General features: G+C 42.4%; 2 protein-coding genes across 2 annotated transcripts; both read left to right on the plus strand.

Moving 5' to 3' along the window:
* Nucleotides 1-1397: 1397 nt before the first annotated feature.
* On the plus strand, nt 1398-6794 carry LOC103712421 (importin subunit alpha-1b-like). Its single transcript, XM_008798938.6, has 11 exons — nt 1398-1893; nt 2046-2142; nt 2281-2372; nt 2465-2596; nt 2728-2913; nt 3005-3168; nt 3255-3333; nt 5136-5264; nt 5541-5668; nt 5774-6152; nt 6252-6794. The coding sequence occupies exons 1-10, from the start codon at nt 1681-1683 to the stop codon at nt 6147-6149; spliced, it is 1596 nt and encodes a 531-aa protein (XP_008797160.1). The 5' UTR covers nt 1398-1680; the 3' UTR covers nt 6150-6152; nt 6252-6794.
* Nucleotides 6795-10097: 3303 nt separating this feature from the next.
* On the plus strand, nt 10098-18571 carry LOC148714923 (uncharacterized). The gene is made up of 5 exons (XM_088714737.2): nt 10098-10184; nt 12197-12455; nt 14434-14438; nt 17238-17322; nt 18091-18571. The coding sequence occupies exons 1-5, from the start codon at nt 10098-10100 to the stop codon at nt 18531-18533; spliced, it is 879 nt and encodes a 292-aa protein (XP_088570863.2). The 3' UTR covers nt 18534-18571.
* The last annotated feature ends 641 nt before the right edge of the window (nt 18572-19212 follow it).

The raw sequence follows: 19212 nt of genomic DNA on the forward strand, positions 1-19212 counted from the left end.
CTTGGTGCATCTAGTAACTTGATGTTGTTAATTTCAAGATCTAGTCTTGGTCCTAAAATCTAAGGCTAGGGTATTTGTCCAAGCGGCCTTCTTGCTTTGTTGGATTGGATCAAACTCTAGTTTTCATCCAAGTGAAAAACTATTATATGTTTTAGGCTTATACTTTTCCTAGGATATTAATGGGTTAATCATATAAAAGATGCCAAGGATGCAAATGGCATGATCTTTTTATTTTCTTTTTTCTTTTTATTTTATGATCGAACATAGCCGGCCTTATTAAATCAAAATATGGAGAAATAGGGTCAAGCCGATTATATCCTTTTAAACAATATGATATTATGCAAGCATGGAAATCGACATTCGCTTGTTCCAAACAGCATGATCATGTAATTTGGGAAGATGCATCTACTTTATAATTACTTGAATCTACATTTTGGAAATGTATGAGAGGTGTATACCCTTATTTGCAATAATTTGCAAAAATTAAGGTGAAGCTATTAATCATCAAATGATACTAACTAATTTTTAAACAGTGTTTGACTAGTTAATCAAATAATTGAGAACATAAATATGGTGAGTCCTGAGAAACTCTCGTCCTTTGAAAACTAACCCAAAACCTAACTCAAGGCGATGTCCAAGTTAATCCGGACATACGAATCCCGTCACAGCCCGGTGCTCCGTGTGAGTGTGTGACCGTCTAATAATTCAACCGGTCATCGTCAGTCTTCGACAAACATCGCACCTGAGAGTAACCGCAACCAGATTCCAATGGCAGTCTCCTCCACCGCCCAACCTGTTGCCATCCAACGGACGAGATTCCTCCCGACGTTCGTAGTTCGGTGGCGGTATCGTAAATAAATCTTACATCCGTGACTCTTTCCTATGTTAAATTTAAACCAAAGCGGGTCGAACTTACCCGAGGCGATGGTTAATTTGGCAAAATTAGGCACGTGGCACACGAGAGCTCGGACTCGAACAGCTTCTTGAATCAAAATCAGCAAATCAACACTCTCCACGTCTTCATGGAGTTTACCTTATTCTATGCCGAGAGAACACGATACCGCAATTCTTTCCGTATCCACCGTCCGTTTTTCACGAATCTGTATTCCGGACACCCACTTCTTCACCCGACCATTCTACCGCAAAATACAGCGGGGCCAACAATTTATAGTTGGGTTCCGACTGAGGTACTCACGTAGTCAATAGTCAATTTTGAGCTAATCAGAATCAGCCACGTATACAGTTTTAGGTTAATAGTCCTCCGCCTCGAGAGCACGTTACGGCTATTCGATCCACCGTCATCTAGAAATTTCGACCGACTACTCAGGAAAAACCCCCACTTCTTCACCCAACCTAAAATTGTCAGAAAGAAAGCGCGACCCACATAAAAGTGACTCCGGTGCATATCGAGGTGTAGAAATTGAGTCGCTTTGTCTTGAAATTATCTAAAAGTTCTAAGCCTTCTAGGGTTTCTTCGTCCCCCGTCGTCTCTTTCAACCTATAAAAAAAGGGACCATCAGGCCTTTTTCCTCTCCTTCTTGCATCTCTCTCTCTCTCTCTCTCTCTCTCTCTCTCTCGAGCTCTGCTAGGGTTAGGGTTTTGCCCTCAGCCTACCTTTTCTTCGTCCAGGGTTTCTTTCTCTTCTAGGTCTCTCTTCTTTGTTCTCTGGTTTCCGGAGCCATGTCGCTGAGGCCGAGCGAGAGGGCGGAGGTCCGCCGGAACAAGTACAAGGTAGCGGTGGACGCGGAGGAGGGCCGCCGTCGGAGGGAGGACAACATGGTTGAGATCCGGAAGAGCCGCCGGGAGGAGAGCCTCCAGAAGAAGCGCCGCGAGGGCATGCAGGCTCAGCCCTTCCCCCCCTCCTCGATCCACACCTCCGCCCTCGAGAAGAAGGTGATTTACTTTGCCCTTTTGATCTGTAGTTCTAGGATCCTGGATCGCCAGATCGGCCCGACCGATGGGTTTGCTAGGGTTTTCCTAGTTGTAGGTCTAGGGTTTGGGATTTGGAGCTGGCGATCCCTTCTTGATTTCCTGTGAATTCGCAGCTGGAGAGCCTTCCGGCTATGGTGGCGGGGGTTTATTCGGACGACAGCACGCTTCAGCTGGAGGCAACCACACAGTTCCGAAAACTTCTTTCTATAGGTATTTGATTGATCAAATATTTCTCTTTTCCTCATTTTTAATGGTTTCGTGGTACCTCGTCTTCAATAAAATATTCTCATCTGTGTGTTTTTTTTTGAGAATTAATTGTTTTAATTGTATTATTATATTTTAAAAAAGAACGAAGCCCTCCAATTGAGGAGGTTATCCAAGCTGGAGTGGTTCCTCGCTTCGTGGAATTTCTTACAAGGGAAGATTTTCCCCAACTTCAGGTCAGAACTTATTCTATCGAAACGAATTTGGTTTGTGCTGTTGTTTGATTTATTTATTTGATCCTTGTGCTTACTGGGTGTAATTTGGGCAGTTTGAAGCAGCTTGGGCGCTCACCAACATCGCCTCAGGGACCTCAGAGAACACCAAGGTTGTGATAGATCATGGGGCTGTTCCGATATTCGTTAAGCTTCTCAGTTCCCCGAGTGATGATGTCCGTGAGCAGGTACACAGGGATCTGTATATTTAGAATCTGGATTTTTTTTAATAAATAAATACATATGTTGATAACTCTCAACAAGTTTATTTTTTGGGGCTTCTAATTTAGCTTATTTGTGCTACTGTATTGAATTTTAGGCGGTATGGGCTTTGGGAAACGTTGCCGGTGATTCCCCAAGATGCCGTGATCTTGTTTTGGGCAACAGCGCATTGATTCCGCTGCTGGCTCAGCTGAACGAGCATGCCAAGCTTTCGATGTTGAGGAATGCCACATGGACTCTATCGAACTTTTGCAGGGGAAAGCCACAACCAGTTTTTGAGCAGGTTTGGCTGATGGTAGTGTGATTCTGTTGTTAATGATCTTGCAGTGTGTCTGTGCTTGCAGTGAAGGTTTGTGTTTTTTTTTTATGAGCAGGTCAGGCCAGCTCTTCCTGCCCTGGAGCGCCTTATTCATTCAAATGATGAGGAAGTCCTGACTGATGCATGCTGGGCATTGTCATATCTGTCTGATGGTACCAACGACAAAATCCAAGCTGTAATTGAAGCGGGTGTCATCCCTCGGCTTGTAGAGCTGCTTCTGTATGTATTACTTATTTGTTTAGAATTTTTATGGAAATTTTACTTTATTTTGAATGTTCTCTTAATTCAGTTGATTCTCTTTTCAGGCATCCTTCACCTTCCGTGCTTATTCCAGCTCTTCGGACTGTTGGTAACATTGTCACTGGGGATGATGTGCAGACACAGGTATCATAACAACCATTAATCATGTACTTCTTGTTATTGTTTTGCATTGTTTTATAATATTGTGCTTGATGCCTTTTGACAAGCATGTACTCTATAAATTGCTAAATAGAATTTTGAGAAGCATGCAAGGTGAGTACCTCTGATGTTTTTATGTTGTTTTTACTAACAAATCTGAATGATAATTTGGCATAAAACATATGATATTTCCCACTGTGATGCTTATAGCATGCTTTCATGTTTGACCATTGTTGGGAACCTTATTTTGCCCTTTCAAAGATGTGGTGGTTGCAATGCTCTTGCTAATGGTAGTTTCAATACCCTCTATCACCATACATAGACACTTGGTTGGATTTACCCTATGTAACATCATTTTCTTGTTTGGCTTGCACTTACTTGTGTTGCCTTTTCCCTGTGGGTCTGCATGGTTACATTTGGACTGATTGGATTATCGATAATATGCAAATAAAGATATGTGAAAGGTTTAGGGATCTTTAGATGTGCAGCTTTCTGGTCATTACCTGTGTGAAAAACAAGATGAGCGTTCAGCTGAGGGGTTAGGAACTGGAGAAAGGGAGGAGTAGGGTAAATCAGAAAGACAGCCACCTTTTAGATGCATCTCAGATTCCTGTATGCCAATATGATTGGATAATCCCAAGTGATCACCATAGATGGGTGGTGTTTCAAATGCATTTTTCTGAGATGTGCAGATGTCATATAGCTATATAGTTGGGCTTCGATAAAACTTTTTGCTATGTCTTTAGAAGGATAGAATTCACTGATGCTGATGTGATGGAGGAGTTAAATTATAAACCAAGATCAAAGTGGAGCAAATTCTGTACATGTTAACAAGTTTTAAAGTAGAACTCTTAATATTCACAAAGTAATGATCTTGCTTTCAGTCAAAAACTTTATTGCGATTCTGGTGGTCACCTTTCTTTCAGCAATTCAAATTTCTGTAACAGGATTACAACATAATTTGTCTGCTTGGATGTTTCGGTGCTGCACTTTGGATGATTAGTGTACTGAAAACTAGAATAATATTGGAATTTGCTGAGAAGTATTCATGCAAATGTAACAATGCTTTGGAATAGCAACAAAATTTCTTGTGTCAGATGTTGTATATCTTTAGTTACTAATTAGTCTTTTGGGAGTAACTCCAAGCTGCTGGATTTTTATCTTTTCTGCATGCTATGTTACAAGTGGACACTTTCTCGTTAGCTGTGAAGTTCTTTTGGGAACACAAGTGAAATTAGTTAATGTTGGAAACTGAGATGTCTATTAGAAACGAAGAACGACAATAAGTTTTTTGTGTCACTTTGGTATCAGATGAATGAGTTGAAGAAAAAAATGTGGTTTAGTCCATGAAATTGTACAGATTTCCTATTTTTTATTCTGCTGATGTCTGAAAGTCAGAAAGCAAGCATATTTTGCATACTTTTTCTATGTGTAACATAACGTTACATGCATACTTTTTATACTTAATTTTCTTAAAATATCATTCATATATTGGTGATATATTTTCTTGAATTAGTATTTATTAGCTGAGGAGTTTGTTTCACTTTTAGCTTTAGTTGGGTTCAATTTGCTGTTTCTTTATGATAATTATGTCACATCGTGCTGCTGATGTCATATCTGCTTTCTCTAAATATGATCAGCTTTTCTTTTTTCACCTTAGCTTGCTGTATTCAAATGTGTGGGTTCTTGCTTTGAAGAAATTTTGCTTAGGATATGCATTGTTGTACTTGTCCTTCTAGTCTCGTTATCCTATGTCCATCATACAATATATTTTTTCCTCTCTCCAGTATGTTATCAATCATCAAGCACTTCCTTGCCTCCTGAGCCTCTTGACGCACAATCATAAGAAATCCATCAAGAAGGAAGCTTGCTGGACCATATCAAATATCACAGCAGGGAATAAGGATCAGATACAGGTACGGAAGATGAAAATGAGAGGCATTTGATTAGATACTAATTTCTTTTTTACATCATGAGATTGCCAGCAATATATTTGATGGCGTGAGAAGAGGCCACTTCTTGTGCTTATAGAAACATAATCATAATCTCTTGAGAAAACTTTGACTTTAAGGTTAAAATACGTGGAACTTTTATGTTTCATTGAATTATTAAATACTAGTGCAATGACCTTTTTTTTTGCACTACCAAATTTCCTTATCATTCTAAGAATAGTTGATATCACTGAATCCCAGGCTGTGATTGCTGCGGGTATCATTGGTCCTTTAGTGCACCTGCTGCAGACTGCTGAATTTGATATCAAGAAAGAGGCTGCGTGGGCCATTTCAAATGCAACTTCTGGGGGCACCCATGATCAAATAAAGTATGTGCTCTCCATCCCAAAAGCATTTATCAGTTACTTTTTCATGTTTGGAGGTTTCTTGCAGCTTTTAACTTGACATGGTTGGTGGTTGTGAACTGGGTCCAGGTTTCTGGTGAGCCAGGGATGCATCAAGCCCTTGTGTGATCTCCTTGTTTGCCCGGACCCAAGAATTGTCACAGTTTGTTTGGAAGGGCTCGAAAACATCCTGAAGGTTGGTGAAGCTGAAAAGAACTTGGGGACAACTGGGGGCGTGAACTTGTATGCGCAGATGATTGATGAAGCTGAGGGCTTGGAGAAGATTGAGAATCTTCAGAGCCATGACAACACTGAGATCTATGAGAAGGCTGTGAAGATCCTTGAGACATATTGGTTGGAGGAGGAAGATGATGCCATGCCTACAGGTGATGCTGCACAAACTGGATTCAATTTTGGGAACAACGAGCAGGTCCAAGTTCCATCTGGTGGATTCAACTTCAGCTAAAAGGTTAGATGGCGTGCATATGACCAATGCCTGAGATTAATTGCATATATGTTCAATTTTGTTGCGCTGTGTAATATAAGATTTCTTGAACCCAACTTGCAGGTTATGCAGACATTGGAGGATGGTGGCCCAGCTATGCTGAAGGGGCCGAGTCAAATGTCAGTTGGGGCGTCGTGTTATTGTCCGGTCGGGTCCAGTCGGTTCAGTAGTGTTGGGTTGGGGTGGTACCAAATAAAGAGGCGGGTTTTGTGGAAGACATCATACCGGGGTGCATTTTGGTTCTAAAACAAGTCTCTGGCTTCCTACCACCGGTGGATCTATGGAATCCAGATGTGGATCATTTGTCATCAGTTTATGAATACCAGAAAGGGAGAAGAAATGATTTTGGCCCATTTAATGTCAAATTATGTATTGTTGCAGGTGACTAAAAGCACAGGCTACAGTCTTTTTTACCTCCTGTATAGCATGAGTTTTCTTTTTGAGGTTTCAATAGAATTCATTCTTGGTTTGTTTATCTTGAAAGTGTCTTTTGTATGAGCTTTCTGTTAAGAGTATAATGTAGTATGTTATTAAAGTCCAGCAACTTCGAAACTTTGAGAGAAGGAAATGAAGTGTTTTACTGGCCTCTACTTTTATTGATGCAAATCAGATGCAATATCTCTCTTAAAATTGCAAAATGTTTAAAATGATCTTGCTCGTTGGGGATTTAGTTATAGTTATTGTTTGATACTTTGTTACTTCAGGCGGTGGGTTACTAAATCTACGATAATTTAGAATTGGCTATAAGTTGCGGATAATTCTGGCTAATTTTAGGTTTGATTTACCTTCTGTATTTTGTGTTTCTTTTTTCTACATTTGTTTCCCCTGTATTTCTTTGTAATGTTTGGCGTTTTGCTTTCTCTGGTGCGAAGTGATTCCTTTGGATCCAGAGGGTTCCAAAGTTCCTACGAGTAAATCAGTAATGTTGAGGTGGAGCTTCTCGGCTAAATGCTTTGGGACTAATATGCTCGAATGCAACTAGATACACGAACAGTTTGGTTTATAGAAAAGATATGATCAACCAAAAAGAATTTTCAAATTTTTTTTAATATTTTTATGATTGAAAATTAGATTTTTTAAAAAATATATTTTTGATTAGATGGTTGAAAAAAATATGCCCATGGATCCCAGCCGAAATCCAGCAAAATCTTCGATTAGATGGAAACCAAGGTAGAAAACCCCAAAATAAAAAGAAGAGAAACTAGGGGAAATTAGGGGAAAGATCGTACCTTGGAGCATTTGGTGGAGGGAGAGATCAGCATCTTGAATGTCCCCTTCTCCTCTCTCTCTCTCTCTCTCTCTCTCACTCTCTCATCCTAGCTAGGGTTCCATCGCCTTAGCCTTTTACAGGGGCAGTTAGGTGGGCGGTGGACCATGGATTCCAACGATATTTTTAAGCGTCGTTTGGTCCAAGTGACCTAAAGGTGGTTAATCGGGGGAAAATTAGTGTTAATAAGAGGTTTTAGTAAGTTGGATTTCGACGTCACTTTTAAGCATCGTCGGCTCCTTTCCCTCTTTGCTCGAAATCCAGGTTCAGAATCAAGGGTTTGGCAGAGTTGAAGGAGGGTGGCAAGGTGGGCATGGTTTGTGGATAGCGGAGGCCATGACTGGGTCTAGGTGGGGGAAGGTGAGAGTGACAGGGGCGAGGGGAGAATTAACCCTCAAAGCTCTCGCTTGCGTTCTTCTCCTCGTTTCAGATACAAAGGCGTTTTCAGCTGTAGGATGGTAAGGATTGGTGTTCTGTGGTTTGGATCTATTCAATCTACACGTTGATGCTTGTTTCTGTGTGAATTTATGTTTTTTTTGTGAATTTTTTTGGTGTTTTTGTTTGTGATTTTTGGTATATATCTTTAAAAGTAGCAATGGGGTCTTTTTTTTCCTTCTTCTTAGAAACTTTGAACCTCGCAGATCTATGTTCTTGTTGTCTTGAGTCGGATCTGAGAGTTAGGAGGTGATTAACCCTTCTGACACGTATAAGCGTCAGTAATGGGCAGCTTCCGGCAACGCTAACTAATGCGTTGGTGGAGCCCATTATTTGCTGACACTTTTTAGAATTGTCGGCAAGCTTTGTCATTGAGAAAAAAATGTCGACGCTTTTATCTAGTGTTGGCAATACTCCTTTTTCCTGTAGTGTATGCATGAGCTTGTAAAGGGGCTGATGTAGAACAAGTGCAAGGAAAGAGGAGAAGGAGGAAGAACAATGAAGGGAGAAGGGAGAAGGGAGAAGGAAGAAGAGGTTATAGAGACGCAGGAAGAAAAGAAAGGGAAGAGAAGGAAGAAGAAGAACAAGAAGGAGGATAGGGTTTTTTTCATTCAATCATCAATTCCTCATACATGAGAGGGGTGGTCTTTATATAGATCTTACACATTGACCCAATTACATCAACCTAATTGACTAGGCTAATAACAAAATAACTGACCAAATTGACTTGACTAAGATAAAAGTAAATAATGCAATAAAAGAAAATGACTCGGACTCAAATGGACCAAATCCGGGTTTGACTCAATCCGGGGGCTCAGGATCATCTGGATGAAGGGCTCTGATGTCCCCATCAATTCCTCCCGGGTGGAAAAAAACTCGACCCCGTCGAGTACAGATCTGGCCGGCTATTGTACTGCTTCAGAAGATCGGGGTCAAGGTGCTGCAACTGGGCTCTAGAAATCCACATCACGTCAGACTTTGGTCGACCTTTCCACCGAACAAGGTAACGTTGGTAACCACCATTCCTGGTTGAAATAACCTGCTCATCCAATATATGTTCTATTTGTTCTCTGCGTGCATGAAATTTGGGAGGTGGCGGCTCAACAGCAGGTAATAGGTCAGGGTGTCCAACATGGGCAGGTATATCAATAAAGAGGTCAGAAAGAATGAATATTGTTTTTTTGTATGGGACTAAATCTTCATTATTAAATATCGCACTAATCCCATAGTCATCAGGGAGATCCACAACATATGCATTCGAACTGATTTTCTTTAAGATTTTGAACGGTTCCACACTACAAGCTTGCAATTTCTTAAATGTTTCCGAAGAAAATCGTTCAAGCCTAATTCTTATCATGACGTAATCTCTTTCACTTAACTCTTTATAACGTCTGTGTAAATCAGCAAGGAATTTATATTTTAAGTTATTAAAGTGACTACAATTGCTGATTTCTTGATGCAATGAGTGTGGATGTGATGCAAATGATTGTGCAGACTCGAAGACTCTATACTGATGAGATATGAAAAAGAGGTCTATGTGAAGTGGCTTGGTTATTCGGAATTAAGGGTTAAGATTATTCAATTTAAGAAATTAGATTGCAATCAAGTTGTACAGTTGTTCTGATCCTAAAGTAATCTAATCGAAGAATGTTAACAAACGTCCAGTTGCTAGGGTGTGCTAATTTAATATCTAGATTTTAAAAGGCGAATAGAATGGGTTTGAAAGTAGGGGTTCTTTATTCTGAATTTTGACAACAAAAATAAGTTTCAAGAATATGGCTATCATGCAAGAGAACTAGAACATAATTAAATGAACAAGTCCAAGAAAGTGGAAACCTATCACCTGTCGTGAAGCAGACGACCAGAGTCGTTCGCTCGTGGGCTGGGGCGACGATCAGGAGCGCAGTTGCAGCTGATGGCCTCTTCAGTTGGCTTTAACTTGTGTTGGATCACTGCAATTGGGTGGGTCTGACCGTCCTGCAAACTGAGGGGACGGATGTAAACAGCCTGTATAGGATTAAGTCTGATGACGGCAGGGCCTGTTGGGCCTTAAATTGAAGAAGGGGTGGGGAGGTGGTGGATCGGGCCTTTGTAGGAGCGGGGACTGTGGACTTAGGTGAGATTTTGGTGGGGTGTTGGGCTCGGGTGAGTTGCAGTGGCCGAAGAAAAAAGGGATGAGGGGAGGCGGAAGGTGATGAGGGTTCGGGATGGGGACAGCCGGCGGCAGAGCAGAGGCAGGGGGATGGATCTCGGCGCTGAGAAGGAAGCACAGGGGTGGGCGGCTCTGTGGTTCGGTGGCAGCGTGCTAGGAGAAGAACGGCGGCACGACCGGCGCGGCAGCTAGGAAGTGGCGGCAGTGGGGGAGACCGAGGTGGTGGTCCTCGGGTGGCAGCATTCTAAAGGGGAGATCACAGAGGAGGTGCTCGGGTGGCGACGGCGGCGAGGCGTGCGCAGGCGATTCAGCTCGGCGGGGAGCTCAGGGCGGGGCGGCACCGGCGAAGACGGGAGGCGGGAGGCGGCTCGGGCTTGGGCGGCGAGGCGGGAACCGAGCGGCGGTGGCGTGACGACGGTGAAGCGACGACGGCCATGGCTCGGGGAAGACGAAGAGGTAACCTTTTTTTTTTTTACTCTCTTTTTTTTCTCTTTTTTTTCTTCTCTTTTTTTTTTACTTTTTTTTTTAGACACGTGAGGTCACGTGCATTCTTTACCTTGGATCCGGTCGGATTCAGGTTGTCGGGCGTGACCCGCTCTGATAACCCGTTAGTCCTCACATGCAAGGCACGGTTGTTTTTTTTTTTTTTGGACCCGGGTTACCGGGTTGTGGGTTAACGGGTTGAAAACTTGCCCGTTACCCTGATTCCTTCTTCAACCTCCCAACGGATTCGGGAGGGTGTCGATTTTCGCGGCAGTGGCTGCAGGCCGGGGCAAGGATCACGACGGCGGCTCCGCGACCTGCAGCGGCGGCGAAATCACGGCCACGGCTTCGTGGCTTGTGGCGAAGGTCGGCGGCAGTCCCCTTTATGGACCCGACGCCGATGGTTGGTGGCAGACTCAAGACACTCGGGGTGGCAGCGCTCTCATGGGGACGCGACGATCTCTGGTGGCGAGTCGGTGGCGCTGCGAGGGGGGCGGCAGTTGGCGTAGACACGGCGACGGGCAGAAGGGGAAATCTTCCGGTAGGGCCCTTCCTTTGTTCTCCGTGACAACCGAGAGGGAGGATGGGGACCTGACCTCACTTTGAGGTGGTGACCGCAGGTGGCCTGCGGCGGCGAGCGGGAGTGATGGTGGTCGCGGGTGTGATGGGCGGTGGAGGATCCCGCCGCAGAGGTTTCTTTTTTTTTCCGTTCACTGGTGAAACCGAGAGGGAGGAACCCCTTTCTTTTGAGTGAGAATCAAGGGAGAGAAAAGAATCTGGATCGTGGCTTTGGCAGCAGGGGCAAAGCCGAAGCTCTGATACCAAGTTGATGTAGAACAAGTGTAGGGAAAGAGGAGAAGGAGGAAGAATAAGGGAGGGAGAAGAAAGAAGATGTTATAGAGACGCAGGAAGAAAAGAAGGGGAGGAGGAGGAACAAGAAGAACAAGAACGAGGCTAGGGTTTTTTCATTCAATCATCAATTCCTCATACATGAGAGGGGTGGTCTTTATATAGACCTTACATATTGACCCAATTACATAAATCCAATTGACTAGTCTGATAACAAAATAACTGACCAAATTGACTTGACTAAGACAAAAGTAAATAATGCAATAAAAGAAAATGACTCGGACTTAAATAGACCAAATTCGGGTCTGACCAATCCGGAGGCTCAGGATCATCTGGATGAAGGGCTCTGATGTCCCCATCAAGGGCTCATGGCTTTTCATGCCTCTCATGTGTCTCAGGAGACCGACAGTGCGGCAGATTGGGTTACCTCCTTCGCGGCACACCATTCAGGAGAATTCTGTGGAAGAGTTTCAATTCCGTTCCTTCGCTCTCTGTCTTCTTCTTCTTTATGACTCTTATGGGTGTACTCATTCGTGCATAGCATGAGCTACTGCTGCAAAAAAGTAAAAAAAGAAAGAAAGAAAGAAAAAAAAAATAAAGAAGGACCGCTGGGGCCAAAAAAAGGAAAAATAAGAGCCGCCTCTGAGCGTATCAGCGGAAGCCTGCAAGAAAGCGGAGGATATATAAAAAAGAGAGGCACAACAAAGCCGGAACAAAATAGAGGGAATACGAAGCACCATACTGCCGCTCCTCAACGACGACGCAAGGGGTGGCGGTGGCGACAACGATCACCGAAAGGAGCTGTTCTCCTCTATCTGCTAGTGGCGGTCCCTCACCGAGTTCGATGGTCGTGGGCGGCCGAAGGTCTTCTCCTCAAGGGCTTTTGCCAGTCTAACTCCAAGGCTTCACATTGTGTGGGAGCTGGAGAGGCTAGCGGTGGTGGCGCACGAGTCGCTCGATGATTTGCGGCACAGGCTGCTTACTTATAGAGCAAGGGATCTCTGGTTCCCCGTCAGTGGGATCTCGAAGCAGGAGACCGACATTCCACCGGTCATAACGATATTGCTACTTGGCTTTGCGGGTTCGGGGATGAAAGAGAGAATGCCAAATAGAGTAATGGCAAGGGACTTGCACACCTTGTGTGGTCTGCCATGTATTTCATTTATTGGATGTAATTACAATATGTTTTTGAAAATAAGTACAATAAAGGGGAGAACATAAATCACGGGCCAATGATAATTATTTCCTTCTTTATTTACCATTCTTTTCTTCTCTAAAGGAGGAGAGGCCATGTTGAGCTTGTTACATAGCTTAAGAAACCATGGAGCAGGGAGAGGTTTTGTGAGGGCATCCGCAAGTTGATCTCGGCTGGAGAGAAATCGAATATCCAAAGCTTATTTTTGAACTTGTTTCCGAACAAAGTAGTAATCAATCTCCACATGTTTTGTATGAGCATGAAAAATCGAATTTGCCAAGAGATAAGGGGCGCCAACATTGTTACACCATTAGTCTGGGCAGAGAGGAGAACGGATTTGAAGTTCATGAAGCAGGAACTTCAACCACAACAATTTAGAGGCGGCATTAGCAACAACCTTATATTTGGCTTCAGTGGAAGAGCAAGCAATTGTCGGTTGTTTCTTGGAGGACCAAGAGATTAAGTTGCGGCCAAAGAACACACAATAAGGTCCGGTGGATTTGCTCGGGAGAGCTAGCCTAGTCAGCATCTGAAAATGAATGGTAACTTTCAAGTACCATAAAATCCATTTGACAATACTCTAATGTTGATCCGTAAATCAATGCATAAACTGACATACTTTGTTGACAGAGAAGGCAATATTCAGGCGGGTAAGAGATAAATATTGCAGAGAGCCAACTATATTGCGGTGAAGATGCAAATCAGAGAAGAAAACTCCATCAAATAAGGAAAACTGCATGAAGGATGACATTGGTGATTTAGATGGCTTGGACTCTAGCATGTTGGTGTGTTTGAGAAGATTATAAATATCTTGCTGCTGACTAAGCAAGAGTCCTTCAAAAACAAAAATAACCTTCACACCAAGAAAATAGGAAAGATTGCCGAGATCTTTCACTGCATAGCACGTAGTGTTTGAATAAAATCTGAAATTGTAGCATTGTTAGACCCAGTAATAATTATATCATCAATGTAAATAAGGACAAAAAGCTGAACTGACCCTTTTTGGTAGAGAAAGAGTGAAGAGTTAGATTAGAGTTGAGAAAGCCATAGGCAAGTAACCAGCCACTGAGTCTGGCATACCACACCCGAGGGGCCTGTTTGAGACCATAGAGGGCCTTGTGGAGATGACACACATAGTTAGAGAACTGATCATTTGTGTAACCCGGAGGTTGCTTCATGTAGACCTCTTCACAAAGAACACCATGTAAAAATGCATTTTGGACGTCTATTTGATGCAAAGACCAACCACACGAAATAGCATAGGCAAGAACAAGCCTAATAGTAGGGGGCTTGATAACAGGACTAAAGTCTCGTCATAGTCGATGCCAGGTTGTTGATGAAATCCTTTGGCAATGAGACGAGCTTTTCTACGGCCAACAATCCCATCAGATTTTCGTTTAGTACGAATACCCATTTGTAATCAATAATGTTCATAGAGTCCGTGGGTTTGACTAGAGACCAAGTACCATTTTGCATAAGGGCTAAATATTCCATATCCATGGCAGCATGCCATTCGGGGTATTTGGAGGCAACCGAGTAACAACCAGGATCCTTTGGAATAGAGAAAATTTCGGCGAGAAAGGCATAGAGTAAAGGATACCGTACCATGCTATCCATGGGAACTTTCGGTTGAGTTGTTATTCTAAGATCTTGTGAACATTTTGTGAGTCCGAATCATAGGGAGTGAGTTGTCGGATTAAGCTTGATCCAAGGGAGAGATATCCGGGCCATTTAAGTAAAAGTGTAAGAGGTAGAGTCGGTTAAAATGGGGTTGATATGTGGAGAGAGATTTGAATTAATGGGGGCTACAAAATTGGTGGGATTATGTAGTGATGAGGGTTGGCTAGGAATCTTGGAGGATAAGGAAGTGTCAACCAAAATTGAAGGGGCTAAAGATGGAGAGGAATTCAGATTTATAGGAGATATGGAAGGTGCTAAAGAAGGAGAGGAATTCAAAATTATAGGAGATAGGGAAGGTGGAGAAATTATAGGAGATAGGGAAGGTTGACCATCATCTGAATTGAAAGGTGAATACGTGGATATGGAAGGAATAAAAGGAGAAACTGATTTGAGAAAAAATTGACCTGGAAGAATAGCATGTCGTGAGTCATTAGGTGGAGAAAAAATAGCACATGGATTATATTTTTAAAAAGAAAAGACTCATTCATTGAATATAACATGCCTAGAAATAAGAAGTTTTTCCATGGAAGGGTCGAGACAATTATAGCCATAGTGATTCCAACTAAATTCTAAAAAAATACATTGTTTTGACTGAAACTCAACTTTATGATGATTAAATGGCCATAAAAATGGGTAACACGCATAACTAAAAACCCTAAAAGTAGAAAGATTAGGAGGTTGACCCAAAAGTTTGCCATAGGGTGTGCCAAATTTAAGAGAGTAGTGGGAAGGCGATTAATTAAAAATACGGCCATTTGAAAAACATATTTCCAATAAATGTGTAGTATGGAGGCATGGGAGAAGAGAGAGAGAGAGAGAGAGGCCAATTTTAACAATGTGCCTATGTTTTCTCTCAATAGCTCCATTTTAAGCAGATGTGTATAGACAAGTAATGCGATGAGTAATTCTAATGGAACTAAAAAATGTGTTAAGGCTTCGAAATTCACCACCCCACTCTATTTGGACGGATTTGATTTGGCGATTAAAAAGCCGTTCAACATGTAATTGAAAGACTTAAAAATAAAAAGAACATCAGATTTACTTGCTAGAGAAAAAAACTAAACATACTTAGAGAAATCATCGACAAAGGAAACATAATATTTATTTTTTGAAATGGACATGACAGGAGAGGGTCCCCATACATCAAAATATATTAAATCAAGGGGGTCCACAAATTAAGACTCAAACAAATAAAAAAGTAAACAGTGACTTTTTTCTTGTTGACATGCAACACACACGACATGAATTTTATTATTGGAAATTGAAAGAGAAAATTGAGACACGACTTGCTTCACGATTTGATAGGATGGATGACCATGCCGCAAATGCCAAACCTCAAAGGGAACACGTTGGGCAACAAGAGCTTGGGGGCTATTGGCTTGGACGGAATTGGATGGAAAAGCATAGAGCCCTCCCTTAGTCTTGCCTTTGAACAGCTCCTTTCGTGTAAACTCGTCCTTTACAGAAAAATAATCAAAATGAAACTCAAGAAAAATATTATTCTATTGGTAAATTGACTAACAGAGACAATTTTTTTTTTAATCTCCGGTACATGAAGAACCTGATTAAGCCGAAAATTAGATGGGGATAAGGATAAATGAGTCGTACCGACATTAGAGATTTTTAAACATGTACCATCACCCTTTTGAATCTAATTAGTTCTATAGTACGGTTCAGCATGAAGATTAGGATTATGTAAATCATTGGTTAAATAATTGGTAGCGCCTGTGTCAGGATACCAACTATGATCTCTTTGAATTTGAGGCGTAGCAACATAGGCCACAATAGGAGGAGGAGGTGCACCTTGATAAGTGTCATCATACCGGTGGCAGCATTGGACTGCAATATGTCCAGGTTTGCCGCAAACTTGACAGGTTGGGCGAGGAGAGGAGGAGGGCTGGTCACGATCATGGACACGACTTCGTCTATGATTGTTGTTATGGGGGTTGGCGCATTGCTGCTACTGATTGGAACATCCACCCCCTTCCTCAGTTGAAATCATTGCATGTAGCAATATTTGCTGAGTCGACATTCACCTCTGCAACGGAATGGAGGTGATCAAGATGGAGCTCTTGATCGAAAAGATGACTATAAATGTCTTCAAGAGACATAGCATTAACTCTGGTATTGATTGCCATAACTATCAATTTATAGGAAGATTCAAGTCTCGCTAAAAGAAATTTAACAACTTCAAAATCTTTGAGAGGTTGGCCAATAGCAGCGAGAACATCATAAAGAAATTTAACTTTCCGAAAATAAACAGAAATGGAGGAGTTGCCCCTTTTGATGGTCGAAAGCTGATAGCGGATTTGCATCACACGAGCCTGAGAGTGAGAAAAAAACATATGCTCCAAGGCCACCCAAAGAGCCCGGGAACTTGTCAAGCCAACAACCTTGGCCATGACACTGTCGAAAAGAAATAAGGGTGCTCAAGGGGACTTGGTCTTGTTGGAAGTACAATTGAAAGGATGGATTAAGTGTACGGTCAGAGGGTGAGGAAGATGTGTTAGGTGACTCAATATATTGCGGAGGTATGGAAAAGTTTCCATCAACATAACCAAACAATTGTTGGCCAGGTAGGTAGGGTATGATCTAAGTTTTCCAAAGAAGATAATTGTCGGTGGTGAGTTTGACAGTGACAAGGTTGTGCATGCTGACCGGGGTAGAGACTTGAGGAATGTTGGGCTGGCTAGTAGGAGGAATGGTGTTTTGAGTAGTGGTGAGTGAAGGTGTGTTTGGGCTGGAAGAAAGGGAGGACATGGTGATGACGTGCATCGTTTAGAAGGCTCTAATACTATGAAAGAGAGAATGCTGAATTGAGTAACGGCAAAGAACTCGCATACCTTGTGTGGCCTGCCGTGTATTTCATTTATAGGAGGTAATGACAATATATTTTTGGAAATAATTACAAGAAAGGGGAGAGCATGAATTACAGGTCAATGACAATACTTTTCTTCTCTATTTATAATTTTTCTCTTCTATAAATAGGGGAAGAGTTCGCTGCTTAATCTTATGTACTCCGTCTTTGCTCAGTCTGGCTATGTCCCCTTTGCCCACACTGCCTCTCCTGCCGGTACGTCTCTTCTGGAAATAAAAAAAAATCACAAAGATTAGAACTTTCGTAGTGGGTTAGCTTTGTTGATGTTATTGATTATTTTTCCTTCTTATTTAGTTGTTTTTCTCCAGCTTTTAAGCCAAAAACTCTGTTTTCTCGGACTTGATTTGTGTTATTCAGTAAAATTTTTAAACTTTCGACGGGGTATAAATCGTTTTTCTCCAGATTTCTTCTCAGAAGCTCTGATCTTTGAAACTGCGGCTTGCGTGAGCTTCAAAAATTTAGAGCTTGTGATGGGAGTATGATTTCTTTTTCCCCTTCTTGGTTGTTTTGCTTCCTTAAAAACTCCGAATTTTTGAACTGAGATTGCATTATTTTGCAAATAATTCTAGTGATTTTTACGTGTCATGTCTCCTGTTCTTTTCCCTCCAACTCTCTGCTCCAAAACCCCCGCCGCCAAAAAAAAAAGCCTCAGTTCTTTCCGACAATTCCCTGCAAAAAAACGAACATTTCGGAGCAACGCCCACCTTAATATGTGTAAAAAAGAAGAAAAAGCCTTTCATGGATATAATTCCTCATGAAAGCACCAACTTTTCGAACTAGATATGCGTTTTCTTTAAGAAAAAAAAGTTCATGATTTTGGATCTCGTTACGGTATACATATTTGATGTCTTTTCTTCATATTTCCGATCAGAAGTTTCGATTTTTCCAGACATTTATCATGGAAATCTCTTCGATTGATCTAATTTTTTTTCCCTTCTTCCTCTGAATTTCTCGGAATCACAGGGAAGGACGGGCGGACGCAGTACTTGGAGGAGCACACCGTTTTGAGATCGATGCGGAACGGCTTCTGCGTGTTCGATTCCCGGGGTCTCGAGTACGACCCGGTGGCGCAGGGTCTCGTCGAGGTGGCCGAATGGATGGAGGATGGCGTCCGCCACCGCCATCCCTACCGCGGCGCCGCCCTCCCGGACCCTGCCTCGCTGCCTCCACCGGCCCCTCCTCCTTCTTCCTCCTCCGCCGCCGCCAAGCGGTTCGTCCGGCGACGGGTCAACTGCACCATGGTCGTTGCAGACCTCTCGGAGCTCCACCGCTCCCTCGTCTCAGGCGACTTCCGGCCGCTCGAGGCCTCCCGGGAGCTCTTCCATTCCCCCGCTCTCTCTCATTCTCTCTCGCGCGCGCGCGCTCACGCTCTCCGTGACGGCCGTTATAGCGTTTTAATAGGATAAACGTAACAGGATTAAATAATAATTAGTTAGAGATATAACATGGTGGTGGTTGTTTTTTTTGCCCTCATGATATCTAGCATATAGACCTGCAATAGAAATGAATAATTGGATTGCTATAAAATTCATGATTTATATAAAAATCTATTCATACCTAAGTTTAGTAAAAGAATTTATGCTTAATTGTACACCTAGGGTAGCTGTTAGTAGGGCAAGAAGTGGGCTGGGTTGGGTCGGGCCAATGCCCTATCCAAACTTGGCCCGACTTTTTTAGGGATTTTGGGCCAGATTTAGGCCTAAAAATTATTTGTTTGGATGAAAAGTAGATTCAGCCCGAATTCAATTGAAGTTTAATATTTCATAATATTGCTTTAAAAGTTCTTATGACAAATGATATATTATTCTCAGCTAAATTCATTTTAATTTGTCCTTTACTTTTTCATTATTCTCTCTAAATAACAACATACAAAAGTAAATTGATTCGGGCTCGGACTCGGGCCAGACCAATGACATACCTGAGCCCGGCTTGAAAAACAAATAAGCTTTATATTTAAACTCAAACCCAGTCTATACTTTTTCTGGCCTAGACCGAAGTCGACTCAGTCTGATAGGCCTTAGACTGCTCGAGCCCATTTCCTGCCCTAGTTGTTAGTTCTACTTTACTAGTAATTAGTGGTTCGAG

Source organism: Phoenix dactylifera, chromosome 2 (assembly GCF_051530095.1).
Source record: "Phoenix dactylifera cultivar Ajwa chromosome 2, Ajwa_hap1_PhDact_Kaust_v1.1, whole genome shotgun sequence".
NCBI classification, from domain to species: Eukaryota; Viridiplantae; Streptophyta; class Magnoliopsida; order Arecales; family Arecaceae; genus Phoenix; species Phoenix dactylifera.

What these genes read in the sequence shown, in the direction of transcription:
- LOC103712421 (XM_008798938.6), top strand. Translation starts at nt 1,681, where the DNA reads ATGTCGCTGAGGCCGAGCGAGAGGGCGGAGGTCCGCCGGAACAAGTAC. An exon ending in AAGATTTTCCCCAACTTCAG is followed by an intron (nt 2,373 to 2,464) that starts GTCAGAACTTAT and finishes TAATTTGGGCAG; the next exon opens with TTTGAAGCAGCTTGGGCGCT. An exon ending in GTGATGATGTCCGTGAGCAG is followed by an intron (nt 2,597 to 2,727) that starts GTACACAGGGAT and finishes ATTGAATTTTAG; the next exon opens with GCGGTATGGGCTTTGGGAAA.
- LOC148714923 (XM_088714737.2), top strand. Translation starts at nt 10,098, where the DNA reads ATGGGGACAGCCGGCGGCAGAGCAGAGGCAGGGGGATGGATCTCGGCG. An exon ending in GTGGGCGGCTCTGTGGTTCG is followed by an intron (nt 10,185 to 12,196) that starts GTGGCAGCGTGC and finishes TCTATCTGCTAG; the next exon opens with TGGCGGTCCCTCACCGAGTT. An exon ending in CCACACTGCCTCTCCTGCCG is followed by an intron (nt 17,323 to 18,090) that starts GTACGTCTCTTC and finishes TCGGAATCACAG; the next exon opens with GGAAGGACGGGCGGACGCAG.